This window comes from Lolium rigidum, chromosome 2 (assembly GCF_022539505.1).
Source record: "Lolium rigidum isolate FL_2022 chromosome 2, APGP_CSIRO_Lrig_0.1, whole genome shotgun sequence".
Lineage (NCBI taxonomy): Eukaryota > Viridiplantae > Streptophyta > Magnoliopsida > Poales > Poaceae > Lolium > Lolium rigidum.
The window spans coordinates 40589071-40611601 of record NC_061509.1 but is presented as its reverse complement, the minus strand read 5'-3'; the positions used below and the strand labels follow the sequence as shown (position 1 = coordinate 40611601).

Genomic DNA, 22531 nt, shown 5'->3' with positions numbered 1-22531 from the left:
CTGGGAGCCTCCCGACTCTACTGTGTTGCCCGTCGCTGCTCGCCGGTGGGTTTCTGACCGCAACACATGTATATATTGGTAGCTTTTGAGTTCATGCACTTTCAGGTTTAAACCATTGTATACATTAAAGCACTGAAATATATTTTAAATTATTATCTTGTGTGTACTATGTCGTTTCCAGTCTCATTTCTTGTGTGTACTATAGTTTAAATGTAAAGAAAAGATCTACTAATATGGTTTGCATATATATAACTTATAATGTTTTTCCAGTCTCATTTCATAAGCCAACATGGTAAGATCTCTGGAGAATTTATTTCCAGTGTCCATTGTAATATTTTAGTTCAGTACTAGAGTTATCTTTCACTATGAAAATTTATTATGTTACCTTTTAGATTTTAAATGCCCCTCTTATCATGTTTTTAGGAACATAAATAACTTGATTGTTGTTGCTGGTTTGGTAAATTGCGGACAACCGTAATATCAGACAACAGGGATATTGTTCCGCTTTTCAGCATTCTACCGGGAACATTTTTAACGTGTGAGGTCACATCGAAGTTACAGGTTCCATTCTTCATTATCTCTTCTCTTTTTATTCTGGATGCTCCATATTTCTACAATGTGTTCTCACATTTTGATTTTTTTGTTTGAACTAAATTTTCTCTTAAACGAGGAGAACTATTCTATTAGACTGAAAAATAATCAGATCGCCTCTTTGTTGTACAATCTAAACTTCACTAACAAGTCTTATTTGAACGGTCCACACACTAATTGAGATGTCATTATTTTAACTGGTTGTTTTAATGGATCTGTTTCATTGCATTTCCAGTAGTCTTTGTGAAGGGAGTTAGCATACAAGGACGTGGGAGACAAATAAAGGCAGCTCGTGTGAAGGCACCTTGGCCGAGCCGTGGCCATGGTGGTGGTGTGTCTCTCTTCCCAGGCTGATTTCAAGAGCTGAAAAAATCTATTTTGTATTAGATGCGTCTATTTAATTTACCTGGTGAGAAAACTATGAGTCTTGGGCTGTATATGCAGCACTATGTTTCTTTTCAGGTTGAGATTTTTATTGGAAGGGTTAATGATTGATGCACGTCTATTGTTTGTAGCCAGTTTAGAGTCAATGAGCCATCACTTTCCCATCAGACTGTCGGCCTGCGTGGTGGTTGGCTTAGACGTATGCCGTGTTAGTCGAAGAGGATGGCCTTAGTCCTGGTGTTGTCCATGGTACTCCTTCTTCCTCAGTGAGCGCGACCTCATTTCCACGGGTGAACCCAGCCGTAATGCCTCTCTTGGCGTATTCACCTAGCTGAAGTTACCACATACTCTACTTTGTTCCCCTTAGTCTCATTTAATCTTTCATGTGTATTTTGGTGCATGGTAGACACAAAGCATGAGAAACAAATATCATGTCCTCTATTCCATTCATAATCAACCAATAATTTTTTGTTCTGCTACATATAGTGCAATGATCAGCTGATACAGTGTATTGGAATGTCAGCTTTGGAAATGGAATATATAGTATGATCATACATTGAAAACAAGGTTGGAGCACCGCTGCAACTCATGCTCAGCTAATTTAAGGTTGAGTACCCCAAGCTGCAATTCTTCAAATATCTTTGGCATGCTTTGCTGATGAAGTGCCTTTTGCTAGCCCAAATCTGTTTTAAATATTATATGCAAACCTCTTTGATTACATGTAGGGAAAATGTGTTAGCACATCAGTGGAATTACACCAAAGTAAATTGTAATTCTCGGAGATTTTTAAATTGCTTTTTTAGAGGTCTAGAACTCATGAAAAGAAGTGGTGGAGTTCCACATGTAGGTTATTAATTAAACTGATTAAACATGTTTAATATAATTCCAATATATGTAGGCCGCAGTCTTACATATTAAGCATTATGACTGAAGGTTCATTTAGTATAGTGTTCTAATTATGACTTGGTTTCTAACCATGTTAAATGTAACAAATAAGAGTGGATAATGTTCATCTGAAGCAAACCTTTGTATAATGTTCAGACGATGAGATATCACTGTATATATTGTTGACAAATAATAAATTAATAATCAGAATTAAGGGTGGAAATCTGTAGCATTGCAACTGCCTATTATTTAGTGACCCGAACATTTTCAGGTTGCACAAATAGAGTTAAATGGAGGGGTATGCTTAAGTAAATATTTTCATATTAATATTTCCTTTTTGAGAGGTTTAGAGTCCCTTATGTAGTGTTTGATGATAGTTGCGTTTTGCTGAAATGTCATATACGTTGCAGACTTTTAGTTGAATCCCCACTGGTTTATTTTCAGTAATCAGTGCATAAATAACAAAAGTTGCATTTATGTCTGAATATTTTGATTCCTAAGTTGAATTAGGAACTAAGTTTGTACTGCTATTGCTTCAATTTGAGTATGTTAAACTATCATTATTTCTGCCAGACCTGTACAATTAGCAACAAAGCTGCCTTTTTCAGATATGGTGTTAAAAGACTGAGAAATCAGGTCTGAAATTACTATGCTGAATCAGTTGTTTTGCCAGGTAAAAAGTTAGTTCTATCTCCGGCCTCATCTTAGCTTTGTCTCTGATAAATTATTTTGTGTGTATTAACAGAAAAGATCACTGTTATTACACTCTATGTCCATCGAATTGGCTTTAAGAGGTGGGAAATGAAGCTATCTGAAATCACTTGCTATTCTTGCAGTAGAAAATGTGTACAGTAGACCTCCATTTGAACTATTCTGCAGACACCTCTTCGTTTTCTTTGTAGGCATCTCTCTTTTTATAGTCTAAGTGGACGCAGTAGACAATCTATATTTTATCATGCCAATTTTTTTTATGTAAATCACGTGACAGTAGTATGGCTACTTTCCTTCTGGCTTCATGCGTATATGTTAGAAGTCTAGATTTGTACATCAAAAGAGGTATCACTTTATGCCCTCAAATAATGGCCCAATCGTTACTCAAGAGGTGTGCTCTCAGTTATATGTAAAAGATGAACTTGCTTGCACTTTGTACAGAACATTGATGTGATAATTGGAGTGCACCGACAAATTTTCTACCTTTACACCACATATACATATGGTCTAACCCAAAAGGTTTCTTTGTAGTCAGTGTCCCATTAGCCTAGGTTACCAAAGCTGGTAGTCAGTTAAATTTTGTTCCTTTGCCAAGTAACTTTACAATAGACAAATGTAGTATGCCAGATATAACTGTACTATGTATTGCTGTTTCATATTCATCGTTCTCGGTTCCTCCTTCACCAGTACTTCTATCTTTGTTACTCTGATTAGCAAATTCATAGATTCCATATATTTAGTATTTCTTTTCTGTAATGTTGAATAATTGTGTCGTTGAATGAATCTGATATCATTTTGTTTACTATGGTTATACTTTACAGGTCCAGGTAAGTATCTATCCAATGATATTTAATATCACACTTGATAGTTCCAGATTTTGGAAGATCAACTGGGTGCATATGCCTCATCAATGTATTCGATTAGTAAACATATTTTTACAAGTACAGTAATTGTTGAGGTAGTGATTACGGATGATGTGCATGATCATGCTATCAATTATAACTGTAAGATTGTACGTAACAAAAGCCAAACAATACTTTATATATGTGATAATTTTCTGTTCGTATCCTGCACTTAAAACACTTTCCACAATTATTGATAACTCTGGTTAAACATCGGCAGCCGCAGATCTTGGGATACTATTGTTCTGGTGTAGAGAAAAATATTTAAGTTGTATGATGCCAAAGTTCCTGGCTATCTGATACATTATAGGCACACAAGCTGCTATTATTTGTTGATTCAATTCCATTATTATTTTTTTCCTTTTGTAGAAATTGGAGTTTATATGCAGCAGCCGAATGAATCAAAATAATATCTCTGCTCTGTTTTTTTGCAAGGATTAGAATTTCCGTTCCTTATGTGCATTATTACTCCATAGACAATCTCACTAACAACGAATTGGACTTGAGCCATCCTACTATCTATTCTTAGTGTTTAATTTCGTTGGTGAACTAGCTTAGTTCCTCCCAGTATCAGTACTGATTATTTTCCTCACTCCATTTGGTATTTTATATTTCATTTACATACCACACATTATCTTCAATTGCGTTAGATCAGTGAAGAAAAATATTTTTCCCTGTGCCATATGTCACTTTTATAATCAGGAGTTTGAAGTTTTTGTGTTGCATGATGGATTTCTTTGTAGAGACAGAGGATTGTGAGAACGAGCAATGGCTCCATGATTGGTGTAGGTGGTGGCCACCCAACCCATCCGAATATCCTGGGATGTCTCACCAGGGCTTTTGGGTCTCAAATAAAATTCCCTCCACACATATGTGCTATACTACCTCAGTTCACATTTAATCGACGCTACATACATACAGACGTTAGCCACTTCATGTGTATCAGCCGATTTAATCCGGACGGAGGGAGTAACTACTAGCTCCTAGGGACACTCGAATTATGTGTGCTGTGTGTATAGTTCTAGGGTAAGCTTGTGCACCAGTGGTGGTGTGCGTGAGTATGGTGCGAGTGTGGCGTTGAGTTCATGCTTAAATTCAGATACTACAACTGTAACAAAGATCGAGGGGTCTAAAAAAAAAAGGATTGTAAGTCTGTTCTTCTAAAGCTAAGGTTTCACGTGGTTCGTGATGCTGGATTACCTTCAGCCCATCATTCCACTTTTACTTATACTAAGTAATAGAAAGAGACATTCTCTTGTGACAATGACCTAGATATTATATTCATTTGGATTTCATAAGATGTAATATTCTATTGCCTGATAGAATTTACTTGCAGCAAGAGAGCACTATCAAGGTTTTCTCCTCCTCAATCCCTTTGTACTTGATCTGGTGCTCGTGTGTTTAAATTTTACTGATGTTCAAAAGGATAGGGAAGGGATTTCCAGTTGGCACACAAATCTTTGTTTATAATCTTGCCAGTCTTTGCTGGCTAATGCTTGTCCATTCTAGGTTAGCTTTTTACAAATGTGAAGTATCATGCTTCTTAACGATTTTCTTGAAAAGGACCCTATTATATAATCGGCTTTTATAGATGCATGCTTGTATATGTGAGAAACGCAAGAAGTTGAGGCAGACATATATGCATTATTTTAATTTTGTAAAACTCAGAAATGATCTAACGGAGACCTGGCTCCTCTACCTCCAGTGTCGCTCGCGCGAGAGATTCCGGAGGCACCCCAAACCCAATTAAAAAGCCACCCCTGAACTTGCATCCCTGGCTGGTGGCGCTTGACCGCCAAAGGCGGTGAGGGCGTGCGCGCACCCTGGCAGGGCTCCTTCGCGAGAAGAAGCATCGCCTTCTGGGTCACGTGACCTCGGCGAAGTGGAGTGGCAACAGTGATTTAGAGCGGTGAAAGGCGTTGTGGCGCGGTGCCAACTGCACGAGAGGTTGGCGGCAACGCTCTGGCCCGACCTGGGCTGGACGGGCCACGACAGTGCACCCCCCGATCCAATATCCTTCCACCCATCCCTCCGCTGGTGGAGGACGCCGTGCATGCGAGCATGAGCCTATTGTTGTTGTGATCTATAGTCGAGGGCACCTCCTTACCAAGTTGTAGTCGCTTGGTGAGGATGACCATGTATGTGTGTGTCGTGTGTGTGTTCCTCCTTCTGGACGTTGTACCCCTGATGTCTTCTTCCTGTTCAATGAAATCGAACGCAAAATCTCTTGCGTTTTCTTGAAAGAAAAACTAAAAAATATATTACCATTTTCTCACTTAATTTTTATCACTGTTATATAAAACGTAAACAAATACGAATTCTACGGGGTCGTGCGCCAAGGCGCACATCTAAATCTAGTTTAGGTTTATAATTGGTTAGGTTAGCAAAATATTAGAGCTAAGAGATCTTGAGTGGAAGGCCAACAAAAGAAAACACAGTGTGATATCCTGGGCCGACCCACTTCGGAAATTCACATTGGGCTGCTGTTAGGACTCCACGCAATGTTCTTTTTTCGCGAGGTTTTTCTTTTCTGAATTCCGAGCGGTTTTTCATAGAGAGCCCAGGCCCATGCTTCTCCGCCCTAAATTCTAGCACGGCCCATAGCTCTTCGCTTAACTGACTCCCACTCCCACTCCGGCCGCAGCTCCGGCGAGACCGCAGGCGGGCCACCGGTTTCCGGCCATGCGGGTGCTCCCGCTGGCCCTCGCCGCCGCCATCCTCTCCGGCGTCAGCGCCATCCTCATCTAACTCTCCGGCCTCTCCTCATGTAACCCCCGCTAACCTCCCTCTTCTCTCTTCTCTACTCCTCTACTTCGTTCTTCTCGGAGAAGCCGTCAAAAAAACTGAGCCTTACTACCCCTGTACTGTGTCTGTGTGTGAATTTTCTGCCGCTTTATTAGAACCAATTGGGGCTTGTCTGTATCGTCTGTGAGCAAATAAGTGCTGCATTGTGTTGTATCTGCGGCGATTACCTTCTGAAACGCATGAACCAATTGGGGCCTCTGGTGGATTGGCAAGCTAACTGGTTGATGATATTCTAGACTTCTTCTGAGAATTGATGCGAGTGGGATGCTTACTGTTCAGTGAATGGGAAGGGTTGGTAGTAAGATAGTGATGCTTGTCCTGGATTAGGACGGTTTTGATGTTTGGGAACTATCCATGTTCATGTTCAGAAGGCAATTCTTGCCAGTGATTGTGTTGCTAGCTACTTGATGATCTCCTTTGTAGATCATAAGCGTGCTGGTTTGGATGATTCTTACTCGTGATTAAAACAATTGCAGGATGCGAATGGTCTAGGACTGCAAGCTATTGCCGCAGAGGATTACTGCCGGATCGTAATACAGTACCCAAGTGACACAGATTCTAAGTGGGTAATTGCATATGTTTTCTACCATTTCTTCTGCAGGCGTTTCTCCTTTCAGTTGTTTAATTTGATTTGTTGTGCCTGCAATTTTACTCAGAACAAACCTATATTGTTCCTCATAGTTGGACCAGCTTACCTTTTACGTAGCTCTTATGACTGATTTTTGCAGAAAGACCCCAAAACTGGAGAGCCTGAAGGGCTGGCATTTGAGTTCAATCTCTGCGAAGCTGTGGCCTCATGGGAGCAGGTGGCCAATCTTTTTTACTCCACTGACTTATATGTGTGGTTTAGTTAATACAATGAAAATTTGCAAAATATCATAACTGATTTGTAAACTGTGACAAGATGTTGTCATTTACTTTGTCAGAATTAAACTAGGAACTATTGATGCAGTCACTAAGTCTTGTTCTTTCCCCTAGGTTCGCAACAGTACCACAGTACTTACAATTGATGCATTACCAAATGGCTGGGAGGAGTATGCATGGCGCAGGATCAACAAAGGAGTCCTTCTGTGGGTAGACACAAATTTGACAGTTTCACATAGACTTACATTATGGTTAAATTCAAGAGATTGCTGACTATGTTTAGTTTTGGCTTCACAGGAATAAGTGCAGGAACAGAACTCTTTGCATGGAGAAACTTTCGTTGGTTCTCCCTGAGACATCTCCATATGTACCTCAGCAATTTGGTAGATGTGCTGTTGTCAGAAACTCCGGGGATCTTCTAAAAACTAAATTTGGGGATGAGATTGATTCTTATGATGTTGTCATCAGAGAAAATGGTGCACCCGTCCAGGTTTTCCTAAGATACTTACGTTTCCTGCTTTGATGTCTTCACCTGCACTTGCCTGACTTCTTCTGTTTACATTGCAGAACTACACAGAATACGTTGGTACAAAGAGTACGTTTCGCCTTCTTAATAGAGGATCTGCAAAGGCACTGGATAAAGTTGTTGCATTAGATGGTAAGTCCCCTGCCACCTATTTCTCTTTTAGTGGGATACGAAATGAAAAGGCACGCTAATTCTCATGGTTGCAGAAGCAAAAAAGGAGGCATTGATCGTTAAGACAACAATACATGATGCCATGAACCAGATGATTCGGGTAATTTAGCTATATTGTATTTCGAAATTAGGGTGCTTTGGCCTTTGGGTACATGTACCTTGTTTCATTACCTGCCTGAGTGCCTGACAGAACTCTTGTTATGTAGGATCTCCCAATAACCAATTCGGTATACCTCATGCTAGGAACATCATTTGGTTCATCTGCTAAAGGCACTGGCTTAAAGCTCTTGAGTTTGCTCTCTCCATCTGTGACAGCGTCGACATGTATGGCTTCACAGTAGACCAAGGCTACAAGGAATGGTAGGTGATTTGCATGTTAACTATCATTGTAAGCATGCACTTCTACTTGCAGAGTTTGATGTTACAGTCATTCATTTCAGGACTTTCAGAGTCCAGAAAGGGACACACTCCGCTGCATGGCAGAGCATACTATCAAATGATGGAATGTCTTGGTGTGAGTTTGTCTCTTCCTCTAACCTAATAAAACCATATTAATATTCATTGGGAACTGCAAGTATGTTTCTTTGTTACTGCATGAAGGGATCATTTCTTAGGGTATCACTGTTGTATTCCGCGTGCTAGGTTGACTAAACTTTTACTGACCATGCTAAGTTGCATAACTTGGATTTCATCATTGTGAATTATGTTGTAGGAGACCTGGCGCTGGAAGCGCTGGCCCGCTGAGCAGTTGCACTATGATAAAAAGGCGCAAGAAAGGAAAGGTGCCAAACAGATCTGGACTCCGAGATGCTGCAATGAGTCACCTTGGGTACATGAAGGGTAACACCAGGTATCCCCTGGAGCGCAATGCTGGGGGTGGTTACAAGTGCATGCTCAATGACAGATAGCGCTTAACAGCTCTGCAGAATTCACGTCAAAACACGGCAGAGTTCATGGTACCTCGAAGAGGATTGCCTAGATCAGTTCCGTTGGTGTGCATGTAGTTTTCGAGGAGGCTCATTTTGTGCAGAGCAGACACTTTAGTGGATGATTTGCCACAAGAGTGGTCAGTAAGAGTCTGTAACTATATTAGGCTTTTGAGTGGTGTTTGCTTGTGTAACCATACGATGATGAGTGACCTTGGGTCTGATCTTCTTGCGTAATTTTCACCCCTGTAACTAGAAGAAACCTTTTTTTTGCGTACTTGGATGTTTATAATCTGTTCTGGCATCACGGGTTTCATTGGAATTTACATTCAGTAGCTTGTAAATTTCTTGGAAGTTGGGAGTATTTGCTTCCCATTAAATTTTCTCCCAGCAGCTCTATAGCTAACCTTCGCTGGCATAGTGGCATACTGGCATGCAATATCATAAAAATAGCATTGTGTCAAAACTGTGTTCAGTTTTGTTTCTGCATCAACACAGGCAGCTTAATAAAGTGCCTGTCTAGGATAATAGAGAATTAGAGATGAGTAGTTTATGTTCTTGTCTAATCAGTTTAAGATCCAAGGTTATATTTGTAGCAAGTGATACTTTGTTCAGAAAATGAATACTATCATGGCAAAATTGGCTACACACACCTCCACTTGAGCATCATTCATTCACCGAAACACGCTGCGCAATTGGGCTGCAGCACTATGAACCGTACCCATTTGATTTTACAGGAAAACAGTGAAATGCTCCAAGAATACATTACAGAATACCGGGATAAATGTCGGTTCAGCCCTCGGAACTGCCATATATATAAGAGTCCACACTGCCACAAAGTCTCACCACAGCACATCAGGGGCAATTGGGCTGCAGCACTATGAACCGTACCCATTTGATTTTACAGGAAAACAGTGAAATGCTCCAAGAATACATTACAGAATACCGGGATAAATGTCGGTTCAGCCCTCGGAACTGCCATATATATAAGAGTCCACACTGCCACAAAGTCTCACCACAGCACATCAGTTCTCTTCCTTCTCCCCTAACTCTGAAGCCATCACCGGCGGAAGGAAGATGAAGGAGAAGATGCATGCTCCTCCTGATGCTGTCCGGGCAGCAGCAGCAGCAGGTGGCCGCCATGTCCAAGTTCTGCCGGTGCTATCGGCAGTGCTACCCCGAGTGCAGGCACACGGCCCCGCGATTAGCCTGCGATTTCTTCTGCCTCAACAAATGCAGCCCCAACAAGGCCAGAGACAGCGGCCCCTCATACTGCAGGGCGGCTTGCGGCCTGGAATCCATCTGCGGCTCGCCGGTGAAGCCCGCTGGTAAGTAACAGTGTAACACAATCATAGTGATGGAGGGATGGGCTCTCTCGGTATTCACACATGAACATTTTTTGTGATTCTTATCCTTGATGAACAATGATGGCATGTGTCTTTTTTCTTCTGACACGTGATTCTTCTTCGTCTTGCAGCTGATCCAGAGGCTTGTGTGCGTGACTGCAACCAGAAGCGGAACCACAATTGACGCCAAGTTACTTTGGCTGTTGCATACCTGTACATAAGGCATACTATAAACTGAGTAATGTTCATTTCGCTCTGATTTACCTACCTATCCATGGCCTCAAAACAAACTGCATTATTCATCTTTCACTTTTTGCCAGGAATAGGCGAGACAATCTTATCTGTTCAGAAGCTAACCCATAGAATATTTTAAAACTAAGCCATCTCATCAAATAATCTAAAATTTTAAGCAACTCATCCACGACTTCATCACTCACAGCATCTCAAAGAAACCAATACATCAATGAAACCCGTAGCAAATAGCACCAGGTATAGAGGTGTAGTTCATTCAACATTCATTAGTCAGAATTAAGCTTCTAAATACCGAGCTCGGAACCAGACAGTACTTCAACAAACAGACACACGGTGGGCATCACGGAAAGTAAGACGAAACCCGAAATCTCCTTGCCTGATACAACACTGAGACTAATCAAACACACACGCATAGACTAGATTGCTTAAACAGTATCAAGGAAATTAAATGAACCACGAGCTTAAATCAGGTCAATATGCCTTCAACCTTCTTGGTTCTTGCCGATGCCAAGTTAAGGAACGTCTAAATTAGATGATAGATGGGGGTACACAAAACCACTTCACAGCTCATTTCAGCATCACGGCGACCTGGATGTCACTCTAGATACCTGCGGAGAAAGCAATACCCTCAGTCAAACAAATTTGTACTATGCTTCCAGGAAAACCCTCTGAAAGTTTTTCTCAATTTGTTTATGACTCAAGCAATAAACATTAGGTATCACCATTGCAGAAATTGTGTCAGAAGATCCAAACTTGAATCATCTCAGCGTTATAATAAACATTATTAACATATGAAACAACGAATAATATTAGTGTAGTGGCACACCTTCAACTTCTAATATTAGCAGCTTTAGCTACATCTGGTCTGAATAGAGGCTATAAGAACAGTGGGCACGTCATGGCCTCATGGAGCAGGGAAACAGAAACCTTTTACAAATGTATTAGCTAGCTAGTTACTAACAAATCAAATTCTATAAAATTCATGCAGTAAGTCCTAAAGCAAGAGGTCATGGCGCCATGCACCATCTTATCAACTGATACTTCCATTGGTCCACAATGACTTTCATTTTTTGCACTCTTCACAGCATCAACCAATAATTTCACACAACTTAAATGGCAATACACTAGTAAGTATAAGAAATGTTTTCAGTGAAGAGACACATTTTTATGATAGATCCAGTAATGTCATTTTAATCATGAGTTCAACATGAATTATTAAGCATCCATGGTGGCCAAAACTGAATAAACTAGAATGCACACAAAGCATAGCTACATATAGATTAGACCAACCAAATTATGTTAGTGGCTGGTGGGCAGTTACAGATTTATGGTGAAGGGGTCACCAAGCAGCAAAATAAATAATTGACATATGGTATTTAAAATTGCTAGCTTAACACAATGATGTGAACATCGTTCCATCAACCAATCATTGGGAATGGGAAAGTAGATTGGTTTTGTCATCCGAGCATTGTAAATGAAGGCATGCTAGTATTACCTGCAGCATAGACACTTTCGAATGGATGCCACTGACGCATGTTGGTTAGGGGAAGTCTCTTGAACTGCAGTGAGTCAAGCAGAACCATGAAGACACCGATACCGGACCACAAGAACACCACATTGTTTTCCTCCGCTAACCCCATAATCTGTAGGGAGCATTTCATCTTTAAATCATGGGATATTAGCTTGTCTAGTCCAATAGTTCTTTGCAGCAACCAGGAAGCAGCACCATCATAATCGGCGATCCTCTTCCATAACTGGGCGCTGCCGCCTGAAGTTGACACAAAAACCATACCAAGCCCACCACCATCTGCGCGCATAACTGAGTAGAAGCGACTGTGCTTGGAATCCAAGCTGGCAGGCAGAGGTATCACTGCTAGGCTCTGCCTGCCAACGTCGAACTCAACGATCATTGAAGGCGCCTCAAGCCGAAGCAGCAACATGTAAAGGGAACCCCCGACGAGCACGGCAGGCTTGTTCGGATCAATCCTGCCCCGAGATGGAAGCGGTGTTGTGATGAGATTACCCCATAGACCGGTCTCCGACGAGTAAACGCAGGCGACCACTCCTTGTTTGACGTCGGTGCTTACCAAGACCACCTGAAAGTGGTCGACACCGGGGGCGGCGCGAAGCACCGCTCCATGGATGCTCTTCCTACCGAACACCGGGGGAATAGCTAAGGGGTGCTCGTGGCCATTGAAAGGGTTCCACACCAGGAGCTCTTTGGTCCACTGAAACGTGCGGAGCATGAGTAGAAAGCCATGGCGGCATCCGAGCATCCTGAAGCTGAGGTCGCTGGCGTCCATCGGAAAGGGGAAGCGGCCTTGCGGGACCCGATTGGGCGGATCGAGAGTAGGCTGGAAGCGGAGTTCGTTGCCAGCTCTCATGAAGCAACCGAGGAGGGGACGGTTGCGGCGGTGGTGGATGCGGAAGAGGCGGGAGAAGCCAGGGTCGGAGGCGACGCTGCGCAAGCTTTTGCAGACGGCGGAGGCGCGGGGAGGGACGACGGCTGCGGGGGGAGGCGGAGGAGGATCTCGGAGGCCAGGTCGCCGTCTTCCAGCACCGCCGCCGCCGACGGCAACATCTCGCCTGCTCAGAGCTCGCCGGAAGAAATGGTGAGTTGAAGCAGCCGCCGCGATGTGGAGTGGAACTGTGCAAGTGAAGTGCCGGATGACCTAGCCCACTAGAAGAATAAAGCCCACGAACTTCCCATATTTACCTATCTATCTGGCCCGCGAACACACAGTACAAACACACTTTTTTTTTTGCTGTGCCTGCAGTTTCAGCCACATTTTAATTTTCGATAAAAAAAATATATATTAATACCGCCAAGATACTAATTACATCCAGCCTCTGCAATAACATTATGCCTTAATGGCATAAAAGATGCACACAGCCAAAAAAAGAATTACAAAAAAGAAAAATCCCGCTGCAGAGATCGAAAACTTGAAACACCAACACTGCCACCACCGACACCTCAAAGAAGAAAACAGTGCACAAACATTATCGTCGCCCGATCATAGATCTTAGGTTTTCATCCTGAAGAAAGTCCTCACTATTAAAACAATGCATTCAACAAAACATTGTCAGGCACAACCAATTAAGACCCCTGAAAAATAGAACTCTGAACTTCTCATGTGCAGTCGCCCCACATACAAGTCGTTGCTCGAAGTCACGAAGCACCAAGTCAATTCCACCTCACCACCAAGACCCGATCACCATTGCTCTTCCACCGATCACTGCTTTCATGACCTTCTCCGCCAGCACCATGAAAAGAAAACGAGCTTCATGATTTTAACAGCCAACAGAGTTTCGAAGCGCCCCCTCTGAAACCAAATGGTAAGATAAAAATATGGGTGCGCACTACCGAAAACACCAAATCGAGCAATCTTCAGGCATTGATCGCACAATGAATTTCACCGGCAGGGTCTTCCGGAACACGACAATCCAGCCATCATGGTGGAAAAAAGCTTTCGACCGTTCTTCACTTGGCGCGAGAGGAATCCGAAGACCGCCACCATTATTCCTAAGACTAGCATCCCCTCGCCGCCGGTCATCTACCAACCAGATTGGAAGACATGGAGTGGGCATTCCAGTACGACCCGACGGTGTGGCAAGGACCAACACTAGGACCGCACCTGCCCAGACTCATCCGGTCCAGTCCAGATCTTCGCCGAAACCCTAGATCGGATCGAGACAGCGCAGAGCACCACCGCGCTGAGGACGCTGGTGGTGCACCACCCCTTCCTTGTCACCGATCCAGTGGAGGCATTCAGGCCCCGGCCACGCCCAGCCGCACCGCCCATGGCCCTCCGCTGCCGCCCACCAACTCCCCTGAACAGCGGCCAAGAAAACCACCTCCCCTGCCCACCGATGCATCGGACGGATAGGCGACGCCATCACCACCAGCGCCCAGGAGAGGGAGGAGAGGTGAGGCTCTTAGGGTTGGGGAAGGAGGGATCCTCTGGAGCCGCCCGAGGCGAGGCGACTCGGGAGGGAGGCGACCAATTCTTGCCACATTTCAATTATACTATACAAACCAAGATCGTCCGTGTAACTAGTTTTTTTCTTCTTCTGTAATGAGCTATGTTCCACTGGAAAGACATTTGCTAGCTTGTAAATTGCTTGGAAGTATTTACTCCGCAATTGGTTCCTTTTTCTCGGTGTCCTTTGTTTTCTGCTGACACGAAGGGGGAGAAAACGTTTGTTCTGATGATTTTGTTCTTGTTGCATTGCGATTTTGTAGATGCAACTGATGCCTGCCTATGTGCAGAACTGCACCGAGAAAAGGAGCCATGAGCCGACCAAGTAAAAAAGATAGGAGAACGGCTCCGTTTTGTGGAAAGGAACAAAACAATTATCTGAAGAGCCTGTCGATCACGGAATCATACGATATGATCGTTGAACGGCTGTGATTGTTGGAGCAATCAATAAAATGGGTTATTTCTTGCTTCTGTGCAAGTTATCGAATCTCACCTGGTATTCATATGTAAAGGCGTACACCCATAATACTCCCTCCGTTCCATGAAAGTTGTATGAGATTTATCAAAATTTGGATGCAAATAGCATCTAGATATATCCAAATTTTGAAAAATCTCAGACAATATTCATGAGATGGAGGGAGTACAAAATGTTAATTCAGCTTTGGTCTGTCTTACTATCAAAGACATATCTCGTGAGGAAATGCAAAATGTTAGCCAACTCATCAAAGCCTTTGCCTTAGAGAAATGCAGAAGAAAAACATGTCCTGGTAGCAAAATAACATCACATTCCTTCCTAATGACAACAAATTACCAGACTAGCATTTCCACTGAACAAATGTAGATTCAGCGTACTGAGTTCTCGGTGCACAACTGGATCAGCGCATGCAGCTAGCTCAAGGTAGATGCATCCATAATCAAATAACTACTGATAATAGAAGTTTCTGAATGTTAAACCAAAGACGCTTATACATGCATAGTGGGGAATCCATGCTATTACTTACTGCTTTGGCCTTGGTTCATCTATCCCAGTCCTGATCACACCAACTGGATTGTTCATCATTTTACAAGCAAGAAGTGAGACATTTTTTTTCTTTTTCAAAACTCATAAAATAATCCAAAGTTCAGGCAAGTGCTGTCCTACACATCTGAAAGAACCCTAAAGCCAGGCCTGGTTTAATCTGGCAGCTATTTATGCAGTAGCAAGGCAGGTACAATTCATCATACATGAGCTTCTTCCCAACTCCCAAGTCGGATTACTGATGGGATTCAACACTCAGTAGTCAGTATTTAGCCACTAAATATCAAGCTCAGAGCCATATACAAATTCAAAAAAAAATGTGAAAAACACACACAACATGCAAACACCCACAACTTGACAGGTTAGCACCTCACAAGTTCACGACAGTCGACAAATGTCTATGGAAATGAGACAACGGGCGGAATTTAGCGAATTAAGCGATTAACTCCTCCAAGTGCACGGTCAACGCGCCACAAGTGAAGTACTAATTAATCGGAGCAAGTTAATGTGCCTATAACCTTCATGACAGTTGACGGATCTGAGATAATAGACGGAAGTTGGCAAATTAAGTGATCAATTCCTACAAGTGCACTTTGAAGCTACATAGAGGGTCGATCTCCGCGTCAAGCATACAAATGGAAGAAATTACCCAAACAGCCCATTTCTGCATCTCAGCCACCAGAATGTGATTGTAGTAGATACCTGCAAAGTAATATCGTTAGCCAAATACTAGTACTATTCATTCAAGAAAAGCTGTTGGAGTTCAAAATTTCTTTATGACTCAGAGAACACATTAGCATCACAAGTTTTGGAAATTGTGCTAAAAGCTCCAAAGTTGAATGGACTAAGCAGTATATTAGACAAAATCAATATCGGAAATAGACAACAACAGTAGGTGATTTGTAGTCTGGTAGTACACTTTCGACTCCAAATATTATAAATTTTGGCTACACTAGTCTGAGTACAGGCCAAAAGAGGGTTGGCATATGAGGGGCTCCTGGAGTAGGAAGCATAAATTCTGGCTAGTTCATAGGCAACTTACAGAAATGTACGAGCTGGCTAGTCACTAACAAATCGAATTTGATCAACTTCTAGAGGTAAAAGCCTCAGGCAAGGGACCTTTTTCATTACTTCTATTTTTTACTCTGCACCGCATTAAGAAGTACTTTCGGGACTACATTACTGATAACGTGCTAGTAAAACAGTGCATGTTACTAGTTATCTAGTCATGTCATTTTGATCCCCTGTTTGGTATGAAGTATTAAATATCCATGGTGCCCAAAACTGAAGATATTAGACATAAATCATAGCTACATATAGTTTGACCAACCAAATTATATTAGTGGCTAATGCCCAGTTACATATACATATGCAAATCTGGTGGATAAAAAACGACAAACTGAGAAAATGTTTAACCAAAGAGCCTTAAACAAGAATAATCATCCATAAAACTCAATTACTCCAAGCAAAACGATAAACAGAGGTACTGTATAATATTTAGCGAAGGCATACTCTTCAAGTATTGTGTTTATCAACCTGCGATGTGCATTAATTTTTTTTGCTGTAATAAACCCCTGTAATACCTCCTAGGAGGCTTGTGAACAACTTCTACCTTTTCAATGAAATGAAACGCAAAGAGTCCTTTGCGTTTTCTCGAAAAAAAGTATTGTGTTTATCGCTACTTCACTAAGGTATTATGATGATCCAGAATAAGCAGGAATGTGAAATGGCAAACTTATAAGTCTGTATAAATAAAGGAAATATGAAAACAAATGCTCGGTTAATGCTACTTACAGCATGTAAATCGTGTAAATCATACTGGGACTTGAGATACACAAAACAACAAAAAAAGAGTTAAAGGTGCTGCAGCAACGTGTAAAACTCCCATTGTAAAACAGAAATATATTCCTGAAGCACGACAAAGGGTTAGTTCATTTGCTACCACTTAGCATGTCAATAGAGAATGAGGAATGGTTCTAAGTCATCGGTCATTGGAGGGTCTAGAGGGAGAAGAGCCTACACTAACATAAGGAAAGGATAGCAGTACATTATTTGATGGAACAGATCCGATAACTCAACATACATGCAGAAGATAAACTTACCTGCCCAACCAGTACATCACAACAGCATATCTAACTGGACAATCCTCTTAAGTACTGTGCAGAAGATCAGTAGCATCATGTCCACCACCATTGCCTGTTTCTGCAAGCATAACAAGTCAAACAACCAGTAACAATCCAACGAAAATCCAAAGTCATAGTTGTAGTTTGACAAACACAACAGTTTTGATAGAGCATTAGGAATAGATAAATATACTACACCTACCTTCAAAGTTCAAAGAATATATTGGGAACAATATATACTGATGAACATCATGAAAATGTAGAACATGCACACTCAGACTATTGCTGGTCAGAAAAGACAAGTTCAATTATTAAGCTCGTTCAATGTCATAACAGGAAAAAACATACCAATAAATCCTAGAAAAAAGTGATCATGAATTTTAAAATTAAGTTGTCTTCAAATATTGTTAGCGTTAAAATGAAATGAACTCTATTTATTAGTTTTCTAGGTACAGATGGACTTGTCACTCGTGACACGCTATCTGAAATGTGATAGAATGACCAACTATTCGTAAATTCCAAACAAATTAATCATTACTGATCCAAGGTTACTAGCAAGATTAGCAGAGACAATCATACTGAATGAAAGAATTAGAATTAGCTCTAAGATTACAAATGTACCTATTGTTCCAAGGATTTTCATAGGGTCTCGAAGAATTACAAAACATGACATGCACAATTTTAAGTAAACTGCTTAATAGAGAATAAAAGACTTGATTCTTAATAGTACCAGTTCTGAAAGAAACCAGCAGCAGACTTTGATCAGTTAGTCCTTACTAGCAATAATAATGTGGCATGATCTAAAATATATCATGCACAGACCTCATAACCAACTTCAAGGCAGCATTCAGTGAGTTATGTGCTAGTATTAATTCCAACGGGTAACATGAAGTGCGTTATGTTTTTTAGTACCACATATCAAGTTATCTCTAGCACAGAGAATCGAACTTGGCAAGCTCTGTATGTGAATATAAGTAAGACTTATTTCTTGCATTATGACTAATTATTCACAAACCATAACAAAAAAATTAAGCAAACATACAGAAGCTGTAAGAGATAAGACGCAAGGGCCAGTATCATACTTGGAAGGTAGAAGCTCATGTAGGGCAGCACGCTAAAGTATTCTCCGGGCTCATCAACCTTCTTAACCTGCCCAGAATTGAGCTTGATCATGAATAAGCCAGCACCTGAGCAAACAAAGATGACACCCACACCCTCTGCAAAGCCGACCACGGATAGTTCGTCTTCAGGATTGGTAACAGGTACTGTCTTCTCCAGCTCGATGACCCTGTACTGTACCCATTCCGCAGTTTCATCTGCATCCACCTTCCTTGCCCACGTATGAAGGGTGGAACCCTGAATGCAGGTAAAGCCCAGTGAAGTGTACTTCTCCACTGCCGTGATAGCAATGCCGTGCACCAAGCAATGTTGCGGCGGGTCGATCATGGATAAGCGGTCCTTTCCCAGGTCATACTTGACGATTGCGTTGCCCCGCCGAACAGTGAAGTAGACCGCATCTCCGACGAGGGCGCCTCGCCTCGGCTGGACATAGGGCGTGTAGAAGCGTCCCAAGGGTCCATCTGCACGCGCCTCCCGGGTGTGCCGGGCGTAGATTTCACAGGTGTTGTCGAGGCATACTGGCGAGCTCCACTCGCCCGTGTCTGAGGAGTAGACGCTCGCGAGTATGATGTCCTTGCACTCGTGGGTGGCCGCGAAGACGACGCGGAAGGGGCCGCCGCGGCAGTCGAGGTGGTCGCAGCCGTCGGCGGCGCATAGCACGGCGGCGGAGTAGATGAGCCAGTCGATCTCCTCCGGCTCGGGCGGCAGGTGGTGTTTGTCGCCGGTGACGGGGTCCCAGACGAGGAATCCCGGCAGCATGTGGATGAGGACGCGGCCGTGGCGGCAGTCGAGGGGGCGCGTGCGGCGGCCGCCGGAGCCCGGGTGCGGGAACTCCGGCATTGACGTGGTGGAGGGGAAGCGGGCGGGCGGGTCCCCTTGGAACACCATGAGGCGGTGGAGGAAGCCGAGGAGGGGAGGGGCGCCGTGCAAGTCGCGGTAGCTGCGGCGGAAGCCGGGGTCGCGGATGACGCGGAGCCAGGGCTTGCAGACGAGGGCGGCGCGGATGAGGTGCCCGGGCTCGTCCGGCGGGAGGCGGAGGAGGATCTCGGCGGTGACGTCGTCGACCAGCGGCGGTGGCGGTGGCGGTGGCGGCGCCATGCTACGCTCGTCTCGTGGTTTGGCTGGGATTGGGGAAGAGTTCGCTGGGAAGAGCCGACGATAATAGATTAAAGCCCAGGAGTTCTTCTTCAGAGAGAATGGAAGCCCACGATAGCTAAAAGTGAAAGCCCACTGCACACAAGCAGGGAAAGCCTACACACAAAAGTTCTAAAACCACTAAAAAACATCTAAAAATATACTACTACCTCCGCTTTCATTAAAGAAGGCGCACACGTATTTCAAGATAAACTTTGACCAAAAAATTGAGTAACAAAATTTTAATTATATTATATGTAATTAGTATCCTTGAATTCGTATTGAAAAACACTTTCTAATCATATTAATTTTATACCAATATTTTTTATATATTTGAAGTAATTCTTGGTTAAAGAAAAAAACGAAGAACGATGACGCCTTATATATTGAAATGGAGGGAGTACACAAATATATACGCAGATTCAAATGTATCTAATGCTGCAAGAAAACTCACGTAGCTACTGAGCCAACTAATTGACTCAAATTTCACCAGAACAGTAAGACCACCATTTATAATTTACTATGTTTTTATACTTTTGTAAAAAAGTATCAAGTTTCGGAATGGGAAGCAACTCTTGGTGTGGGATCCATTCACGGGCGACCAGCACCGCATTGCCCTTCCCCTAAGTTTCCATGAGGAGAAGATCATGCACACCAGCGGGACGGTGCTCCACGTTGCCGGAGACGTCATCCGACATTTTCAAGTGGCCTTAGTGGTGGACGACGACGACCGGCTACATAGACAAGCACTCACCTGCGTTTACTCGCCAAAGACCGTCGAATGGGGTGATCTCATCTCAACACCACTTACATCTGGTGTAGGAGTTATAATGATCATGCCAGCGGTGCTGGATAGGAACTCCCTCTACCGGCAGATTATTGGGGTTTCGTTTCAAATTCTTGAGTTTGATTTAGAGAGGCACAACCTAGCTGTGATACCTATGCCACAAGACTTGTATGCCAGGGCTGCTTGCGGTTTCACGGTTACACGGGCAGAGGGTGGTGGTCTTGGTTGCCTCATTGTGTCAAACCAATGCGCCAAATTATGGAAGATGATGACAGATCGTGATGGTATTATCTCATGGGTGCTGGGAGAACTATTGAACTGGACAAACTACTTTCCCTCAACCCAGGGAGGGAGAGAGAAGCCCTTTTTATACTAGGGTTTGCCGATGATAACAATGTGGTGTTCGTGTGGACATCTATCGGCGTATTCATGGTTCATCTTAAGTCATTGCATTTCAAGAAAATTTGTGAACTCACGTTTGGTCGCTTTCATCCATTTGAAATTGTCTACGTTACAGGTAATAGCACACCACTTGTTTCTGCCGCTGCTTGATAAAATCTGCAACATACAGCGATGTTGTTCTGCAGCTTTTTGTTATGTTACTTGTGTGGTCAGTATTTTTACAGCACTGTGTGGTGGCATTTTGTTTAGTGGCTAGCAGCAGTAAACTTTTTCTTCCTTTAGATGGGATATAAAGGCTTGGAAGTTGACCACATGTAGAACTACCTTCAACCAACTAAGATGTCAAATAGGTAGCTAAATAGGTACATTTGAAAGCTTAAATCTAGTTATATTTCTCTTTCCTTCAGGGTTGTTATCTCTGCTGATAGTACTATAATCCTAAATCCCTAATAAGAACTTGGTTGGAAATTTATGAGTAATTGTTCATTTTATCATTTTTAGGACAGCCTTGCATGTGGCAAGTCCATTATTGGGCCTTGTAGCAGGGAAATTTAAATTTGATTTCATTTTCATCTGCTCAGGCTAAATTTACCATATAATATAAATCATGATCACGTATGCTGGCAGTCTTTATTACTAGTATATTTTGTTTCAATATGGCACAAAACAAGCTTTACGTGACCAGCTAATAGTCTGCCTGGGTATGTTCTGCATTTTTATGATATCAATGAGTATTTGCTGTTTTGGGATTATTATACAGTAAATTTGGCAGTAAGGGTCTTTTGTATATCTAATTATATATTCCTATTGTTGTTTGAAATCTGAGTTGATTATCTTTCGTTTGATCCAGGTGACCTTGTGAGCACGAGCCAAAGGCAATGAGATTAGTGCGATCGCCTTATCAGAGTCAAGATTCGGACATTGGATCCAATAATTCAGAGTGATAAATAAAACAACGACACCGGCATGGAGAAGTAGAAGATCCAGAATTTGAAGAATACCTTCCAAAACAGTGCACGATACTAGTTGAGATATCATGGCATGGTCCATTGAAGTTTAATTTAATTGATCTGGGGAATAAAGAAACCACAGGATCTGATCGTCCGTCCGCTGACAAAGACTACGGATCAGTCAATCATACCATGCAAAGAATACTCTGTCCGTCCGTGTTTCTTTCGAAGCTACTGCTGTCATCTGATCTGAGTACAGCATTTTTTTTTAGACAAACAGGGAGCGCTCCCCAGCTCCATTCTCATTAGAAAATGAAACACATAGCGTTTTGCAACCTAGATAGTTCAAACTAAAGGACATCCAGCCCACCAGCTAAGCTGAGGGTCTTATAAGAAAACAAGTTTAAGGCCTCAAACTAAGAAGGACCAGCCGCAAACCACGGTTCTAAAGCTTGTAGCCAGAAAGAACTAGCAACACTAGGGATAAAGCACTAGACCACAACTCCAGCTTCCCAGGTCAGGCCATCAGATCACCACATGGATGTTGTCAGCCTCTTCCGGGTGCTTGGACAGATAGTCTTCAGAGGCACGCCCTTGATGGAGAGAAGTCGTGGACGACTTCCAGGTTGAAATCCAGTCAAACGACGAGCATTTC

The 22531-nt window shown here is 42.6% G+C and overlaps 2 protein-coding genes and 1 pseudogene across 2 annotated transcripts; 1 reads left to right on the top strand and 2 right to left on the bottom strand.

Annotated features, from left to right (window-relative positions):
- The first annotated feature begins 6155 nt into the window (after positions 1–6155).
- On the top strand, positions 6156–8969 carry LOC124686293 (annotated as a pseudogene).
- A 1650-nt stretch (positions 8970–10619) lies between these two features.
- Positions 10620–12609, bottom strand: LOC124689566. Its single transcript, XM_047223078.1, has 2 exons — positions 11859–12609; positions 10620–10971 (listed from the first exon to the last, which is right to left on the bottom strand). Exons 1-2 carry the CDS (start codon positions 12607–12609, stop codon positions 10964–10966), a joined length of 759 nt encoding a protein of 252 aa, XP_047079034.1. The 3' UTR covers positions 10620–10963.
- Positions 12610–15715: 3106 nt separating this feature from the next.
- Positions 15716–19701, bottom strand: LOC124689565. The gene is made up of 3 exons (XM_047223077.1): positions 18567–19701; positions 17464–17563; positions 15716–16063 (listed from the first exon to the last, which is right to left on the bottom strand). Exons 1-2 carry the CDS (start codon positions 19699–19701, stop codon positions 17511–17513), a joined length of 1188 nt encoding a protein of 395 aa, XP_047079033.1. The 3' UTR covers positions 15716–16063; positions 17464–17510.
- Between the last annotated feature and the right edge of the window lie 2830 nt (positions 19702–22531).